General features: G+C 36.9%; 2 protein-coding genes and 1 pseudogene across 4 annotated transcripts in view; all 3 read left to right on the plus strand.

The window, feature by feature from the left end:
- LRRC69 (leucine rich repeat containing 69) overlaps positions 1-18,618 on the plus strand; it is a 118,875-nt gene that overhangs the window by 96,719 nt on the left and 3,538 nt on the right. The window contains exon 9 of the mRNA XM_026454917.1: positions 1,550-1,729. Within this exon, the coding sequence (XP_026310702.1) occupies positions 1,550-1,729 (180 nt within the window). The remainder of the gene's footprint in view (positions 1-1,549; positions 1,730-18,618) is intronic.
- On the plus strand, positions 8,369-13,670 carry LOC111549703 (annotated as a pseudogene). The gene is made up of 2 exons (XR_002733811.2): positions 8,369-8,392; positions 11,847-13,670. The product of XR_002733811.2 is annotated as a nucleotide triphosphate diphosphatase NUDT15 pseudogene (transcript).
- SLC26A7 (solute carrier family 26 member 7) overlaps positions 10,113-18,618 on the plus strand; it is a 186,029-nt gene continuing 177,523 nt past the window's right edge. For both annotated transcript variants that reach the window (XM_023222931.2, XM_023222932.2), the window contains exon 1: positions 10,113-10,159. The gene's annotated coding sequence lies outside the window, so the exon portion shown is untranslated. The remainder of the gene's footprint in view (positions 10,160-18,618) is intronic.

An 18,618-nucleotide genomic window follows, 5' to 3' on the forward strand; every position in this document is an offset into this window, starting at 1 on the left:
GGAAAAAGTGATCTATATGAACCTATTTTTAGGTCCTTTGTATTTCAGCAAATGCTTCTGTCATCTGCTATTTTGGGTAGTGAATCCTTATCCATGAGTTTTCTACAGCTTTATAGTAAGACTTGGCCATTGAATTAATGTAACTAAAAGCCTACCTATAAAATCAGTATTTCTTTAAGAATCACAAGCTATGCTCTGCTTAAGTAGTTGGAGAAAGGGTGATAATAAACATCTGATTTAGGCACCCTGGTAATATTAGTGTGAAAGCATGATCTCAGTCATGCAACCACCCAGGAGAATGAGCTTAAGTGGGTAGGAGTTTGTGCTGGTGAAGGATCAGACAAATAAGGAATCCATGCTCAGGGCTGTTTACTGTAGAAAGGCAGCTTTCTCGGGTCCTTGTTAATTGGGAGAGATAGGGTAATAGGAAACGGGCACAGCAATTTATAAGATTTTGCTGTTATGTTTTCAGTTTTTAAAGAATTTAATTGGGGTGAATGCGTGAAAGATTATGTGTGTATATATGTATTTTCAAAAATTCCTATCAGAGCTTTATGTGGACTACTTCAATACTACTGGGAAATCTTTCACTTTTGTCAGGAAAAAATGTACCAAATAAATCATCCCCAAACATGATTGAAATTTCAAGCAGTGTTTTTGTAACATTTATACAGGACTTCCATGGTCCTGACACAAAAAATGGAGAAAATTTAATGGATTCAGGCAAATGTTTATTTATTTTCTTTGCTTGGTCAGTGAAGATGTAATTTTATGCATTATGTAATATATTTTTATTAAGATGATGATAGCCCTAGTGAAAGGCAACTTCCATTTTCTTACTTCTTCCCTTTATTATTTAATATTTTATTACTATTATTGCAAGTCAATTTTCTGAACATATCTAGGTAGATAGGTTTAACTAAGATTAAATTCAGATATTTGGTTCATATAAATCATTGCTTTTTTGATGGCACTATTCAGGTTCTCAATGCAGCAAGGAATTTAGGCCAGTGCTTCTCAAATTTCAGTATGCATATAGATTACCTGAGGAACTAGTTAAATTGCAGATTTTGATTCAGTAGGTCTGGAGTGTGTCTGACATTCCGCATATCTAATAAGCTCCCATGTGATGCATTCTGTGAACCACAGTTTAAGTAGTTAGGATTTAGACCTTAGCGAATATGACAAAATTCATTTTTGAATCCAGTCTGAATGTTTGTACAGTCTTTGCTTATTGTAATGAGAGGTGCCAGATTTAAACCTAAACTATGTCTAACTTTATAAAATGTGTAATGCAAATGTATTATGACTTGTAAGAGATGTAGAAATATGACAAGGTAAGAAACTTATTATTCTTATATTGATGAAAACCAAACTTACTTGCAATGCCAGTCATTTACAACACAATTCATTAGATACACTGCAGAATCTTAATTTAACAGAATCTAGATAATAAACCATACATTTTATCTAGTGAAGTGGAAATCAATGTAATGTAAAATAGTTTTGAAAACAATCTGAGGAACTGTATTTTTTTTTTTCAATTTAGGAAATAACATCAAGATTTGTAATGAATCAGCTAGCAGAAAATAACCCTTTCCTAATGGATGGCATCGAACGGTACCCACAAGTCAGGAGCATGATCTCTCAGGGAAAAACATGTGCAATATGTGGGCAGCACTTTATAACTGTATGGCTGGACTGTGTTCGATTTGTTTCTCCACCAAAGGTAAATGATGCTTTTTGTGCGAATATGACCATAATACCTATTCCTACCCTTTTTCTTATCTAAATCAGTCAATACTAACTAGATTTGTACCTATGATTGGCTTATAGGGTAGTACGCTGTAAATTTTGGATCAACAAATTTGGATAAGTATCTGTAATAATCATCATTACCCAGTCTATTTACATTCATAGACTCCTAAATTTATCAGAATACATGCATTCTAGCAACATTTCATGAAAGTTGAAAGGTTTTAATCAGTAAATCCCTTTTGTTCATCAATATTAATAATAAAACCAGAACTATATTCTTCTCAGAAGAAGAATTGGTCAGTAGTCTGTTGTGGAATTCTTGGTGTAGAAAAGGTGAATGTGCTGGCTAGTTTATATCATGATGGTGTTCTAGAACACTGAATATGCATGAATGTGCACCTGCAACATTATGTCACTCAGGAGTTGTGAATCCCAGGACAGTTCACATAGCCCATAAGGCATGTTCTAGACCAGAGCTCAGCAAACTCCTTTTTCTCTAAGTGGCCAGATAGTAAGTATTTTAGGCTTTGTAGACAGTGTGATCTGTGTGACTACTACTTGACTCTCCTTTGTAGCATGAATGTAGCTCTAGATAATATGTAAATGAATGTAGCTATGTTCTAATAAAACTTTACTTGTGAATTTAAATTTCATATAATATTAACATATCATGAAATATTATTTTATTTTGATTTCTTTTTCAACCATTCAAAAATGTGAAAAACTTTCTTAGCTTACAAGTCTTATGAAAACAGGAGGTGGGCCAAATTTGGCCCAGGGACCATAGTTTTCCCACACCTGTTCTAGACTATCCAACATTTGCTTTTAATACCAGAATTCCTTTCTGCTCTTGGTGAGTCCTTGGCCTTCCTTGGGCTAGCATAGTATAATATTGGAGGATAATTTTAAATAAATTAATAAAAACAGCTGCAGTTTCTACCATTCTGAAAATTATCATCTAGTGAAGGAGACAAACAAATGAGTAAACACAAATGTAACATGAATTGTGACTAACGTGACATAAAAGAATGGTATATTAGTTTGCTAGGGCTGACATAACAAAGTACAACCAACTAGGTGACTTAAAATAAGAGAAATTTAGGCTGGCTGTGGTGGCTCATGCCTGTAATCCCAGCACTTTGGGAGGCCGAGGGGGGTGGAACACCTCAGGTCAGGAATTTGAGACCAGCCTGGCCAATATGGTAAAATCCCATCTCTACTAAACATACAAAAATCAGCTGGGTGTGGTGGTAGGCACCTGAATCCCGGCTTCTCAGGAGACTGAGACAGGAGAATCACTTGAACCTGGGAGGCAGAGGTTGTAATGAACCGATGTTGTGCCACTGCCCTCCAACCTGGGCAACAGAGCGAGACTCTGTCTAAAAAAAAAAGAGAGAAATTTATTAAATTTATTGTCTCACAGTTGTAGAGGCTAGAAGTTTAAAAGCAGGTATCATTTAATTTGATCATCTTGGCAAAGGCCCTATTTCCAAACAAGGTGACTTTCAGAGGCACTGGATGTTAGGACTTCAACACGTGAATTTTGGCAGAAACACAATTCAGCCTATAACCAATGGGTTTTACAAGGAAGAGTATCAGGGAAGCCCTTCTTTAAATCTGGGATAAGGGAAGTCCTCACAGCGGAAAGGATATTTTAAATGACACCTAAAGGAAAAGAAGGTCAGGTAGAATTGTGGAAGAGTGTTTCCAGGAAACTGTTCCAGTGGGAACAGTGTGTATTAATGGGAAATCACTTTTTGATTTGAGGAACTGAAAAATGGTTCAGTGTGATTAGAAAGTATTAATTGACTAGGAGTTGAGATAGGTGGGAATTAGATCACAAAATATCATGTAGTTTACATTAGGAATTTGGCTTCTATTCAATGTGTGATGAGACACATTTGAGGAATTTTAAGTAAAAGAGTGGTATGTCCTAATTTACATTTTGAAAAGATAACATTTGCATAGAGAATGAATTAGAGGGCAAGGAAGTAAGATTAGGCAGTGGGCTATTTGTACTAGACATAGCTGAGAGATAATGATCGTAGTGGCAGTGGAGGGAAATTGATGGATTGGAGATGTATCTTGGAGAAAGAAGTGATAAGACTTAGATTTCCAGGCTTTTTTCGCCTACAGAACTGTGTGAAGCAGATTTTTAAAAATTAATTAATTAATTTAGTTATTTTTTTAACTAAAATAGGGAAGACTAAGGGAGAAGTAGGTTCGTTGGGGAGAGATAGAAGTTCTGTTTTTGCACATGGTTAAGTATGAGACTCCTGCAAAATTTGGGAGCCTGAGCAACCCAGAAGCCATAGACTCCTATCTAGTCTGTTGGGCATACTGGGACGTCTTGGACTCATTGTTAGCTGTGAGTGTGTGTGCACGCAGGTGGGAAGATTTTGGTAGGGAACTAGATATATGACCTCTAATATCATCTCTATCTCTAAAGAGTTTGATTCTAAGTCCTGTTGTTCGAGTGATTTAGGGTATCATTATACTCCAGTAGTCTTTGTGCCAATAAAGGATCTGAGTTGTGAATATGCTTATACCTATCTTTTTTTTTTTGTATTTTTTTTTTGTTTGTTTTTCTGAGACAGAATCTGGCTCTGTCACCCAGCCTAGAGTGGTGGTGATCTTGATTCACTGCAACCTCCATCTCCCGTGTTCAAGCCATACTCCTGCCTCGGCCTCTCGAGTAGCTGGGATTACAGGTGGCCACCATCACACCTGTTTTTTTTTTTTTTTTAGTAGAGATGGGCTTTTACCATGTTGACCAAGCTTGTCTCGAACTCCTGATCTCAGGTGATCTGCCTGCCTTGGCTTCCCAAAGTGCTGGGATTACAAGTGTAAGGCACTGTGCCTGGCCTCAGTGTATCTTATCACCAGCCACTCATGAAATTTACCAAAGAATCTTTTAAAAAATACAGATTATCCTACCCTAGACCTACTAAATCAGAGTTTGTAGCCGTAGGATCCTGAGCATCCACATTTTTATGAAGATTTCTAGTTGATTTTCATGTGCAGTCAGGGCTGGGAATCTCTGCTTTCCCTGTTTAGGGCTGTCCCAGTACCACAGGGCAATGGCTATGTCTTACACACCTTAGTAAGCAAGGCCTACTTGGTTTCTTACACATAACAAAAAGTTGAATATAGAAAAATTTGAATGAATATTCACTGGTTGAATATATTAATTAATGAATTGTTAGTGACAAAGGTGTAGTATAGCTAATAGTGAAAAAAGAAAAGGCGGTGTTGGTGAAGGGGTAAATCCACTGTGGAGTACTGGAAGATGACAAACATCTTAATATGGCCTCTATGCTGGGGAGAGTTGTTACTATGGCTGCTTTCAGGCACACTCTAGAGTTTGCTCTGTTAGTCTGCTTCTTAGACTCTATGCTGAAAGTCTTTCATTTTACTCCGCTGTAAGCGGAACAAAGGCTCCTGCATACAAGTATGCCATGTCCCCAAGAATCTCCAGAGCCTGGATTAGGCCTTTCACCTTTCACAGCCCATAGCTTCCCCAGGGCCAATCTATGAGCGTGTGTAAATGCTGATAATGTATTCTTACTAGCATTGTTAGTTGTTTCATAAGTTTACATTTCTAACTCCTGGATGAGATCATCACTACTTATGTTCAGAGATACATTATCTTTCTCAAAACTGTAATTGTGAAACTTCCTTTCATGAACTTCACTATATGTGTTGTTCATGATGAGGTTCAACAAGGACAACTTTTTTCCCACCAACTTTTTAGTTTGAGACATTGGAAAACAACACATAACTTGAATGAATAATACAACGAACATTTGTATACACTTTACCTAGAGTTGCCAATTTTAAATATTTTTTTCCATTGGCCTTGTCTCTTACTATTTTTTGCCTTTAAGGATGCATCTTGTCCAAAACAAATTTAATATTGAAACAAGCCAAGAATATAGCCTACCTAGAAAGATTGTATTATTACTTTCTAGGGCAAAAAAATAAAAGAACAGATTCTAATTATCAAAAATATGAATGAATAAATGAATGAATGGATAAATAAATCTATCCTTCCTACCAAGTAGAGAGCTTTTATCAAGAGTTACAATGAATAGTACAATATTTATGGGCCAGAAAATATGTAGGTTATTTTAGCTATACTAACTCATGCTTAGGACATGGAGGCTCACATTACTGGCCTGTTTACTTTCCAAGAAGCAAAGTAGAGATTTTACAACAGCCACTTTACGTAGTTCATTTATAATCCTGTAGAATGAAATCTGGAAACACTCATCGGAGTTCACATCACCTGATGTCAGGTATTTACACATCACCTGATGCCAGGTATTCACATCACCTGATGTCAGGTATTTAATCTGAACTAGCTCTGCGGATCCTGATAGACAGCCTGATAGACAGTATCCACAGAGCTAGTCCAGAGTAAAAGATCTAAGTCAGCTATGGTTGTGTTGTGGAGCTACTACGATTTTTCTCACAATGTCCTTTACCAGAGTTTTTGACACTGCCAAGTACTGTAAAATGTTACATGTGAATTGGGAGACTAAAAGGAAGGCTAGAAGTGTTTTCCTCTTGATCCAGTATGTACATTTTATGTTTGTACTAGACATATTCATGTGTGCTTAAGACAAAGAAATAAAAGCGGAAGAATCTAATCAGAGAAATAATTCTCAACTCAGTTACATGTATATTGGGCTCTAGTGTAGTGGTTGCCTATAAAAGTTCTCTATGAATAAGGAACAGTGATTTAAGTTGTTCAGTTTTTCAATACCTCAATGCTCTTGCTATGGAAATGTCTTTGTCAAAGTTGAGTTGGTGTTTACATTAGAAAGTTTTGAAATCTTCATGGCATTTAGCAAAATTTGTAGTAATCGATTTACTTGGTGTTGGTGTCTGTCTCTACCATTGAATACTAAGCTCAAGGAATTCAAGAACCATTTTGATTTTGTTCATCATTATAGAGAGAGAGCTTGGGACAATACCTGATAAATATTTTATTTCTACAGGATGATAAATCAGATCTGGATTTGAATACCAGCTCCTCCTTTAATTAGTTTGCCAACATATTACACCTCTATGTATCATAAGAAAAATCTGGCAAAGGTGCTGCCAAGGAGGGCTAATATTAAGATTTTTAAAAGCCCAGAATCTAGAACTAACCAGGTAGCCAAAGAGAACATTAAAGTAGTGGTTGAGCAGGAATTTGAAACTTAAAACCATCTGGACCTTAAATACAAAGAGAAAAGAGAGCTCATTGGTGGGAAAATGAGGATAGAAATGTATGTTGGTCCTCAAGATGGGAGTAAATATGTAATCTTGATCACATATGTAGCTATCTGTGAATCGTTCACATTATCATCTGGAATGGATTGTTATATTCAAGAGACATTTAACGAGTACAGCATGTCAGATTACTTGGAAACAGTTTTCAAAACATCCTGCTTTCCACTGGCAATGTCCTGAACACCTTGGACAAGTTGCCATGTTTAATTGTGCTCTGACAGATTCTTCTCAAAACCATCTGATGCGCTGCTACTCTTATTTCATGTCTCTCTTTCAGAAACTACAACCTAATACAAGCAACAGCAGCCAGAATTTATTTGGTACTGAGTGTGCCTCTGGTGCTCTGCTAAATATGTCACCTGGAATACCTCAATTAATGTCCAAAATAACCCCATGACACCTATAAGAAATCCCAGGCAATGAGAAATCAAGTAATTTTGCCAATTTCAGAAAGCTGCCAAGTAGAGGATATGGGCAGGGAACTCATATGTGTTATTCCTCATCCTTAACCAGAAGGTCTAGGCTATGTTTCCTATGCTTTTCCAACCTAGTTATTCCCCATTTACTTCAGCTGAACTTAAGACATTTATGTTAAAGATCCTTCTTCTGTCATCATTTATTTCTCCCCTGAAACTTTTAAATTTTTTTCTAACTATGTGTTAGGCTATTTGCCAGGGCTGGGAATACAGAACCCTGACCCTTGAGAAACTCACATGTTCCCAGGAGAAGTGGGATAATAAGGACTGGAATCTGACAAGTTAGGTTTGATGTCCAGCCCTACCACTTGCCACCTGTGTCCTCTTACTTGCCTCTTCAAGGCTAAGCTTCCTCATCTGTCAAATGGCAATAGTAATAATACCCATCCTACAGAAATGTGGTTAGGGATCATGAGGTAATGCATAAACAGTGCTTAGTACAGTGGGTGCAGTGGGTGCTCAACGGAGGTAGCATATAGTAGGTGCTTAATAAGTATAATTTTTTATGTGTGTGTGTGTGCGCATGTGCGTGTGTTTTGTAAACCAAGGCTTTCAAACAAGAAAGAGAGAATGATTGCATTCTTGTGATAAGTAGATGTGAAGCTACACAGGATGCTGTGAGAAGAAGGCATCTCCAGTAAATGGGATTGTCCCTGGTTTAACCTTGGTGCCTACCACAGTGATTGTGTTTGGAGAATCCATAATAAATGTTAAGTTATTTTAAGAGGTATTTCTTAGAAATGTGCTTTGAAGGCTAGGGAGGCATATAGAATAGATAAAGAACTAGTGGATAGGCATTTCAGGCTAGGCCATTGCTTGTGCATAGGTAATATTGTGCAAATATAAATTGCACAATGAGTACAGGGAAGTCACGGAAGGTGAGGTATGAGAGATGAAGTTGGAGAGAACAGCAGTGTGAGGTTACAATGACTCTTGTGTGTGAAGTTTGAGCTTAATTTCAAAAGCTAGTGTATAAGTTTCTGGGGCTGCACAACAAAGTATCACAGACTGGGTGGCTTACACAACAGGAATTGATTTATTAACAATTCTGGAGGCTAGAAGTCTGAGAGCAAGGTGCCAGAAGGGGTTGGCTTCTCCTGCAGCCTCTCTTTTTGGCTTCTACATGGCTGGTTCCTTCCTGTGTCTTCACATAGTCTTCCTTTGATACGTGTCTGTGTCCAAATTTCCTCTTCTCATAAGGAAGTCAGTCATATTGGATTAGAGCTCACTTTACTTGACTTCATTTTAACCTAAGTACCACTTTAAAGACCCTATCTCCAAATACAGTGACATTCGGAGACACTGGGGTTTAAGACATAAGGATTTTTGGGTAACACAGTTTAGCCCGTAACAGCTACTTAGAGTTGTTGAAGTAGTGGGTTAGCAAGATGACATTTTTGCTTGATAAAGAGAGGCTAGACCTGGTGATGTGGATTTAAAGATTGTTTATATAAGTGTGACACTCGAAGCCCTGGGAATGAGGATTACCCAAGGAGATCTACCCAGTAGGGTGAGAAGACCAGAAGGACAGGACCTTGGAGGACAATATTATTAAAAGGTGGCAAAAGCAGGAGTCAGCAAATGAGAATGAAAAGAAACAATCAGGGACAGAAGAGCAAAACAGGGAGAGTGGCACGAATTCTTCAGCCATAAAACACAGATGTGCAATAAACAGGGCTTTCTTGCTTTTTCTTCTGCTGAACTTAGCTTTTATTTGGGCCCCCATTCTACTGGAAAATTTACCTAGTTAATTCAAGGCTTATGTGGTAATTTTAGGATTTCCTAACTCATTTCAGGTTTTATCTTGATCACTTAGAATTTCCTTCCCCTCCTTTCTCCCTATATTATCTAATTCTTGGAGTTTTTAAGTAGTGTCATGGTATTAGTAGGTAGGAGCCTTATGTTCTGCCAATGTCCTGTTTCATGTAGGCATCCTCTGGGTGTATGATCTTCCTATCTAGATCGAAGCTCCATGGTGGTTTCTACTTCCCATTGGTCATGCTTCTTCTTCCATGTACCCTGTGTCTTCTTGTTCTGATATTGAAGTCCCTTTGGTTTGCTGGTTCTCTTTCAACCACTTCTACACTATTCTCTAGGTGTGAGAAAATTTTGGCTGCCCTCTTACTGTGTTATGGGCTCAAGAATGAGCTGACTAAAGATGCCAAGTTGACAGATCCAGGGCTGAGGAGAAGAAACAGCACTGAAAAATTAAAAGCGGAAGGTAGTGTCCTTTGTGTCATTAAATGGCAGGGCTGGAAGCAGGTTGCATTGATAAGAAGCCTGATGGGGCCAGGCATGGTGGCTCATGCCTGTAATCCCAGCACGTTGGGAGGCTGAGGCAGGTGGATCACCTGAGGTCAGGAATTCAAGACCAGCCTGGCCAACATGGTGAAACCTCATCTCTACTAAAAACACAAAAAATTTAGCCAGGCATGGTGGTGGGCACTTGTAATCCCATCTACTTGGGAGACTGAGGAGGCAGGAGAATCACTTGAACCCAGGAGGCAGAGGTTGTAATGAGCTGAGATCATGCCATTGCACTTGCACTGCAGCCTGGAAAAAAAAAAAAAAAAAAAAGCCTGGTAAGAATACAGAAGTGAAACCAGCAAGTCTTGACTAATCTCCAAGAAATGTAGCTGTAATAGGTAGGAGTGCTATAGAATATTCTTTGGAGGGTGAGGAAGGCTTGAAGAAAGATTTTGAAAATGGGAAGATATGTGCATGATTGTAGGCTGTGGAAAGAGCTAGTAAGGAGGATATAATATTAGTCTGTCTTGTACACCAATTCAGGAAAAGTTTAATGCTGTGATTAGGTACTGCTACTTTAAAAAATTAATATAATTTTCAATAGGATGTTACTGCGTGATGAGCCTTATCTATTCCATCATCTTAAGGGAATGAGTAAACAAGAAGAGGAGATATGAAAGGTTTTAAATAACTAGAAGATGGGTAATGGTAGTGGTTTTCCACTTACAAAATGCTTTTTCCATATTTTTTTCTTTGAACATCTTTATTGAGTTCGTACTATATGCAAGGTACTGTGCTAAGCTTTCTGGGTCCAAAGATGAATAACATGCAGTTCATGGTATTGAGGAAATCACAGACTATTAAAATGTAACGTTAGAAGCCTTATCATAAAGCATTATATACCCATGCTATGGAGTCACATACAGAACAAAAACTACTTTGGTGGAGGCTTAAAGGTAACTTTCCTCAGGGGGTGACATTTAAGTAATAGAGTTTCTGGTCCTCATATTAACTTTGTGACTTGGTTTTCATTGTCTTTATTCACAGTTGAGGTAACTAAGACTAAGCAAAGTTAAGTAGTTTGTTCACAAATTTCAAATCTATCAAATAATAAAATTAGGACTTTAGCTTACCCGACACCTCCTGATACCACCTTCTATCTCTTTTTCCTGCACGAGAACATGCACATTTTCATTTTGAATCATAAGAGAAAGTGCAAATAAATTTATTGATTGATGATGATACCATTACTCCCAATAGCTACCTTTGTATATTTGAAACACTGTCATGTGAAAGAGAGATGAGGCTTTTCTTCTGCTGACTTGCAGAGTAGAAAATAGAACCACTGGCCATTCAGGTCAGATAGATAGAACTTTCTTACAGGATTTTAAACACAGACATGCACACACACAGACACACACAGACATACACACACACACACACACACAGCTTAACATCAGTCATCACTGAGGAAACAACAAACTTGGAAGCAAGAATAGGAAAATAAGGAGAATTGATATCTATATCATTTCTCTTTAAAAATTAAAAGAGAATGCATTTTTATAAATTAAATATGTCTGAGGGCATTATAAAAACAACATAATGGCATAAGAATATAGCATGAATTAAAAACATAATGGTTGAAAGAAAAACCCATTAGCTAGGATCTACACCCTTTGAATGTCCTAGCTCATGGCAGAAAATGTTGAAATATTGAAAAAAGACAATTTCCGATTGAAAAAGCACTTTGAGTGCCAAGCACAACAAACAAGAACAAATCCATACATAGGCACATTTTGGTAAAACTATATACCACCAAAGTTGAGCTATTAAGAGCTAAAGATGAAATGTTAAGAGAAGATACATCACTTACAAAGAAGCAGCAGTGAACTGACAACAGATTTCTCACTGACACTAATAGATGCCAGAAAAAACAATGGCATACTATTTTCAAAGCATTAAGGGAAAATAACTCAAAACATAGACTTACACATGTAGATATATTGATAGGCAGAAGGCATGGGAGTGTCAGAAAATCATAACAAGAAAAAACTTTTAAAGGAAAATAGTTTTGCTTTGTAAAAGCCATTGATTCTAGACAGTGCAGAGCCACGGAGGCCGCGGCCCAGAGTCAGAGTCGGAGTCATGGTGACCAGCTGCAAGCATCCGCGTTGCGTCCTCCTGGGGAAGAGGAAAGACTCGGTTGGAGCCGGCAGTTTCCAACTCCCTGCAGGTCATTTGGAGTTCGGTGAGACCTGGGAAGAATGTGCCCAAAGGGAAATCTGGGAAGAAGCAGCTCTTCACCTGAAAAATGTTAGCTTTGCCTCAGTTGTGAATTCTTTCATTGAGAAGGAGAATTACCATTACGTTACTATATTAGTGAAAGGAGAAGTGGATGTGACTCATGATTCAGAACCAAAGAATGTAGAACCTGAAAAAACTGAAAGTTGGGAGTGGGTTCCTTGGGAAGAATTTCCTCCTCTGGACCAGCTTTTCTGGGGACTGTGTTGTTTAAAAGAACAAGGCTATGATCCATTTAAAGAAGATCTGAACCATCTGGTGGTATACAAAGGAAATCATCTCTAGGTGGCCAAGAAGATTTCTTGATTTTCTTTAAAAACACAAGAATAAGGTCTGGTTAGGGAATGAAATATGTCTACATTTCAGAACAACTCCATTTTATCTAAAAAAGATCTTATGATCGCCAGTTTATTTGCAATCTCTTAATGTACCCACCACCCTTTCAGCCAGTACTTGAGAAAATTTTTCTGAAATATGTCATTGAATTGTATTCCAGACACAGAATATATGATAAATACTGATATTATGGGTGATCTGCTTTCCATATTTACCTATGATATTTACTGTGCAGTTTGTCATTACTAGCTTGCATGGAGTAGGATGCAGTAGAATTTGCCTTAGTGTTTCTGTTCAAATAGAGACCTGAATTCAAATATTGTAGTTTAGGTTCAAACACAGTATGCCTGTTGCAAAATTTACCAAATTTATTGATTACCTCTTTTATTAAAGAAATGTTGGGGAGAAGGTAATAAATATATTGTGACAATCTTTGCAACTTACAGGGAATAGGACAGGTCATTAGGGTATATTTCCCAGGTTTCCAATTGAGAACCTAAACCAAGAGAAGTGAGACGAACCATCTGATATCTGTATCCTCCTATTAACAGGCTGTGTGATGTTGAGTTTCTCACTTACTCTCTCTGAGGTCCAGGGTCCTTATATGTAAAATGAAGAGATTCGTCTAGAGCATTGGTTCTCAAAGTGTGGTCAGCGGTCCTCAAGAGCCTTTCAAGGGTATTCTAGGTCAAAGCTGTTTTTATAACACTTAGACATCATTTCATCATTTATAGTTTTTCCTTTTTTTTTTATTTGAGAAGGAGTCTTGCTCTGTTGCAGTGGCACGATCTCAGTTCATTGCAGCCTCCGCCTCCTGGGTTCAAGCAATTCTCCTACCTCAGCTTCCTGAGTAGCTGGGATTACAGGCACCCACTACCACACCTGGCTAATTTTTGTATTTGTAGTGGAGACGGGGTTTCACCATGTTGGCCAGGCTGGTCTGGAACTCTGGAGCTCAAGTGATCTGCCCACCTCAGCCTCCCAAAATGCTTACAGGTGTGAGCCACCACGCCTGGCCATCATTTATCTTTTTCACTCATTTTTCTCATGAGTGTGCAGAGGAGTTTTTGAGAGGCTATCTGGTGTGATATTGTAATAGACTGAATGCAAAAGCAGATATGAGAATCCAGCTTTCGTCTGTCATCAGACATTGAAGAGATTTGGAGAAATGTAAAGCAGCAGTACTCTTCTCACTAATGATTTTTGTTGGTGGTGGTTAGAAAAATGGTTATTTTTTAGTGGGTTTTAATATGTGAAAAAAACAAAAATAGCTATTTGTCAAAACTGCTATTTATGTGTTTATACATAATGGGTTTTTGTTACGTGTAAATGATTAATAAAAATTTTAAGAAAAAAAACCATTGATTCTAGCCTTATAAAAATCATTAAACTAATAATATTTAGTAAGTATATGATAGTAAAAAAGTATATGACAATGGAATTAGAATAAATGTGTACAGCTTGTTAATCATGCTAAATAAATTTAAGGATGCTTAACATATTTAAAAATTGATAAAGAAAATTGAGCTTTAAATATATATTACTAGATGTTAGCAGTTAAAAAAAATTTAAATGCCATTTTTAAGTTCCTTGTTTCCAGAGTTGAAACAGAGTGAAAACATGCACAGAATACTTGGGGATGATAATCAGATTAACCACACTGGTAAACAATTGCTTTTATGTATCTCTAGATTTTTATGTTAAGTAGACAGCAATTACACAAAAAAATAGTTTGCCTGGAAGCCTTTCTTTCCATTAAAAATTTTTTAATTTGTTAATTATCTCTTCAGAAACTAAACTTAGAGACTGCTGACCTTTATAGCAAATGCTTTATCAGGAAGGGAGAACATATTTGATAATGCCAACGTCTGGTTGCCCCGTTGTGCTTTACCCAATGCTCTGCTTCTTACCGGGTTTACACTCAAAGGAGGGAGACACTGGATGATAAATGGGTCTTTATTCTCAACATAAAACACAGAACAACCAAATATCAAATTGTAATTGCTTCTATTCAGGTGAATGTAAAATTATGTCATGCTTGCTTTATGAAATAATGAGATGAGGATTGGAAAATAGTCAAACAATTTTATTCAGTCTCAAATACCAATCTTGATCATAATTCATCCAGATACCTTTGTCTTTTTCTAAATGCTATAGTTCTGCCATCAAAATTGAGTTAGTCCTTAGCAATTACAAAATGATCAATAATTTCAATGTAGTTGATATTTCAATATTAGCTACTAATGATATAAATCTTTGAAATAGCAACAAAAAATTATCCTTTTTAGTTAGTACTAACTTTGTCCGTATTTGAACAATGACTTAGATGTAACCTAAATAGTCTCATAAAATTCTTTCCAGACACTTGAGTGATCCTGTACCCAAGACATGCATTTAATAGTTTTCATTTCTTATAGTCTCGTTAGTTGAACTTAACATTTCCCCAGATTCCTTTAAAGTTGAATAATTTAGGGAGGGAATGGTTTGGAACATGAACTCTCAACCCTGTGTTAAATGACGTAATGTAATTAAAACTACCCTCAAAAGAGATTAGACTGAGTAGGTCTCCCTATACATGAGCAAAAAACATTCATCTACTTTATGAAAATAAATGAAAATTTGTAACTTTAATTCCTTTTTTATGACAAGCTGCCAGTAATGAAACATAGAATTACATTTAATAATTTTACTCATTACTTACAAAGTAAAATCTTACTTTGCAGTAAAAGGTTATTACTGTTAAGATACCACTGACATTCATTTAAGAAACTGATCATTTCAACCAGTCAACTGTGAAAATGAATGTAGGTTTTAAAACATTTATGCCATGGTTGGTCAAGTTAACATACATTAGGTACTAAGAGGATCAGAAAGCATGACATTTCTAATTCTAAACAGCCATGAAAGTCATAAGTATTTATTGTTTAGAAAAATTAAAATGGATATATATTTCTTATTGTTTTATTCCAAAAATAGCAAAATAATGAGAGCAAAAATGAGCTCATACACTGTGTCTTGATTACTTTTACTCCTATGAGAACTCCTCGAATACTCTTACCCTTTCAGAGAACTCTCTTTTGTTCTTAAACTGCTGGATAGAGTCACAGTAGTATTCTGTATCTATAATTTTCTTTCTTCTAAATAATCTTAAATTGTATTCAGCTTTAGTTTAGTTTTCTGAAGCTGTTATATCATCAAAATGTTGAACATTCCTTGTGAAATTCAGAGGATATTGATTATGCAGCGGGTGCTGTGGGAGAGCAGGACCACTGTGTGGGGGAGGGAATGCTGCTTAGCTGGCTAGCTGGCTCGCTGGCTGGAACATGACGGGATTTTCTTTGTGGTTTCTGTTCTTATCACAGTCCAAATGGCCCTGAGGGTGGAATGACCATATAATGTATCATCTAAGCCGAGATGCTTTTGAGAGTAAAAGTGGATTTTATTAATAGCTGGAAAAACAGCAGGATACCAGGACTGTCCTTGGCAAACCCCAATGTATGGCTACCCTTGCTAAATGGAGTAGTTAACTTCAGAGCAGTGCTCATGTCACTTGTCACCGTGGCATGGCAGTGACAAATTATATTTAGTCATTCCATAAATTTTTGAGGGCCTGCTTTAAACAGGGAACTGAATGCTAAGTATAATGCAAATAAGTAGGGGACCTAGTCTGTCCCAAATGGTTTAAAATCTGAATTTAAATGCTAAAGATGTAAAAGATATTAGTAATAAAATCTAGATGTTAAATGAGTGTTAGAGACCAATTACTTTAGGATTCAAAGCGGAAGATGAGATCACTGTAGGTTGTCTGGTCTGGGAAGTGCCCAGAAAGACGCTGGGACTTGTATATAGCCTTAAAATAGGTGGAATTCAGATAAATGGAGAAGACAGCAAAGAGGACATTTTAGGAGAAGAGAATGGTAGGGAGGAGAATAAATCATGTTCATAGGGCAGTGAATCAGTTTGGTTGGTTTGTGGATAGGAGTGGCCGGAGGAGACATTATTAAAAAATTGAGGTCACATGCCATGAACCTATCAAAGGATTAGACTAAGTAAGGGGTTTGAACTTGATCTTGATTGGAAATGAAACCCTCCTGAACATGTGGGGGAAAGCTGGTGATAAAGGTGTGTTTTAGAAAGAGTCACTTGGCAATAGTGTGCTGGCTTAATTGAAGTTTGAAGAGAAAAGAAGCTAAAGATAAGAGGCCAGTTAGAGTGGTTGCCTACTGTGGGTGTAAGGTGTGGTGGTGGAAATGCAAGGAAGGAAAGTATCATAAGGAAGGAAGGACAATATAAATTGTTGATTGATTGAGCATGGGAAACCTCTAAGGGGTATGAAGGAGAAAGAGGAGTCCAGAAGGGAGCTGGTTTAGAAGGCAAGACCCCAAGTTTTATCTTAGACATGTTGAGTTTCAAGTGATGCCTGGATAATTCAAGTGAATATGTTTAACCCTTAGTTGGAGACAGATTGGCATAGAAAAGAAATGTACTTCTTCAGTATGTTATTTGAAAACATGTGCACTTTCCAACAACTGTTCATTCTTCTAAACCATTCTGTAGTTGCTATTAAACTATAATAGAAATCCTCACTAATGAAAGAGCCTGGGAATCATACAATGACTAACACTAATCTATAATTTAGTGAACTTAGATTCTAATCTTGTCTCTACCTTGAAATATGAGGCCTAAGGTAAGCCATCTACCTTCTTACTATATCAGGACTAATTTCCTTACTTGGACAATGAAGGGATTAGACCAGTCTCTTCCAGCATGAAAATGTCTTGATTCCCTAAGCAGGGAGGGCTGCCATTGTTATGCTTTTCAGGTCCTGCTAATTTGGAACATGATAACAGTATTAGTTTTCCATTGAAGCTGTTAACAAATTCCCCAAAACTTGGCATTATCAAATATGTTCTCCCTTCCTGATAAAGCATTTGCTATATTTTGGGGAATTTGTTAACATTGAAGCTGTTAACAAATTCCCCCAATACTTGACTAATGTATTGTTGATATTCCATGATTTAACATTTTATGGTCTATTTATAGTTTATACTGTATTGTTTCTCCAATACAATGTGCACATTCTTGAATTTATGCTCTCATAGTTCACCCTTCCTGAAATGTCCTTTTGGTTTCTCCCCAGGCAGATACTTTCTACTCAACTTTCAAAACCCAGCTCACCTTTTTCTTATATTGTGAAAACTTGGTGACTTGGCAGAAATTTTTTTTTTTTTTTTTTTTATAGTCAAGTAGATCAGAAATTAAACATGGGTCTCGCTGGGCAAAAATCAAGATTTTGCAGACTGGGTTTCCATCTGGAGGCTCCTGGGGAGAACCATTTTCTGGCCCTTGACAGCTTCTAGAGGCCCACCATATCCCTTGGCTCATGGTTCCTTTCTTCCATCTTCAAAGTCAGTATTGGCAAATCTAGGCCTTCTCATATCACCTCACTTGGACCTTCTCTTCTGTCTCTGTCTTCCACTTTAACAACTCTTGTGATTACATGGGGCCCACCTGGATAGTCCAGGGTAACTTTCTTACCTCAAGGTAAGAAAGGTCCTTAATTTAACCCAACCTGCAATGTCCCTTTTGCTATGTGAGGTGACATGCATATTCATGGATTTTAGGAATTAGGATGTGGACATCTTTGGAGGGGACATTATTTTGCCTACCGAGATACCTTTTCCTGAGAAAACCGGAAACCATATTATGCTCTTTTTCTATTCCTTGTGCTTCATATAATATTGAAATCTTATCCACACTTTTTACTGTGCCATATAAATATATATTGCAATAATTTTTAATTTCTCAAAGTTTAAAATATGGCAGTGATGGTTACCAATTATGTTGAATGATTTTAAAAAATTTCTCAATTCTACCACTCAACAAACATAAAACTTAGCAAAGAGTGATATTTGAATTTAAAGTGGAAAACTACTTTTTAAAAAATATGTAGAGAATATAATCATGTGTTTGTTTGCTTTAGAAAATAATGCAAATATTAATGAGTGAAAAAGTAAACTGTATTATAGCATTTCACTTTTTGAAGCTTTTTGCTAGAGTGATATTTTTTTCAAAATAAAAGCATATATAATCACAGACCAACTCCTTTTCCTATTCACTGACCTTGACTTGACAGAAAGGATATTTCATTGAGTGTTTTGATTTCTATCTATAAACAGTGACAAAAGCAGTATTTGTCTTTGACAAAATCATGAGTTTT

This window comes from Piliocolobus tephrosceles, chromosome 7 (assembly GCF_002776525.5).
Source record: "Piliocolobus tephrosceles isolate RC106 chromosome 7, ASM277652v3, whole genome shotgun sequence".
NCBI lineage: Eukaryota > Metazoa > Chordata > Mammalia > Primates > Cercopithecidae > Piliocolobus > Piliocolobus tephrosceles.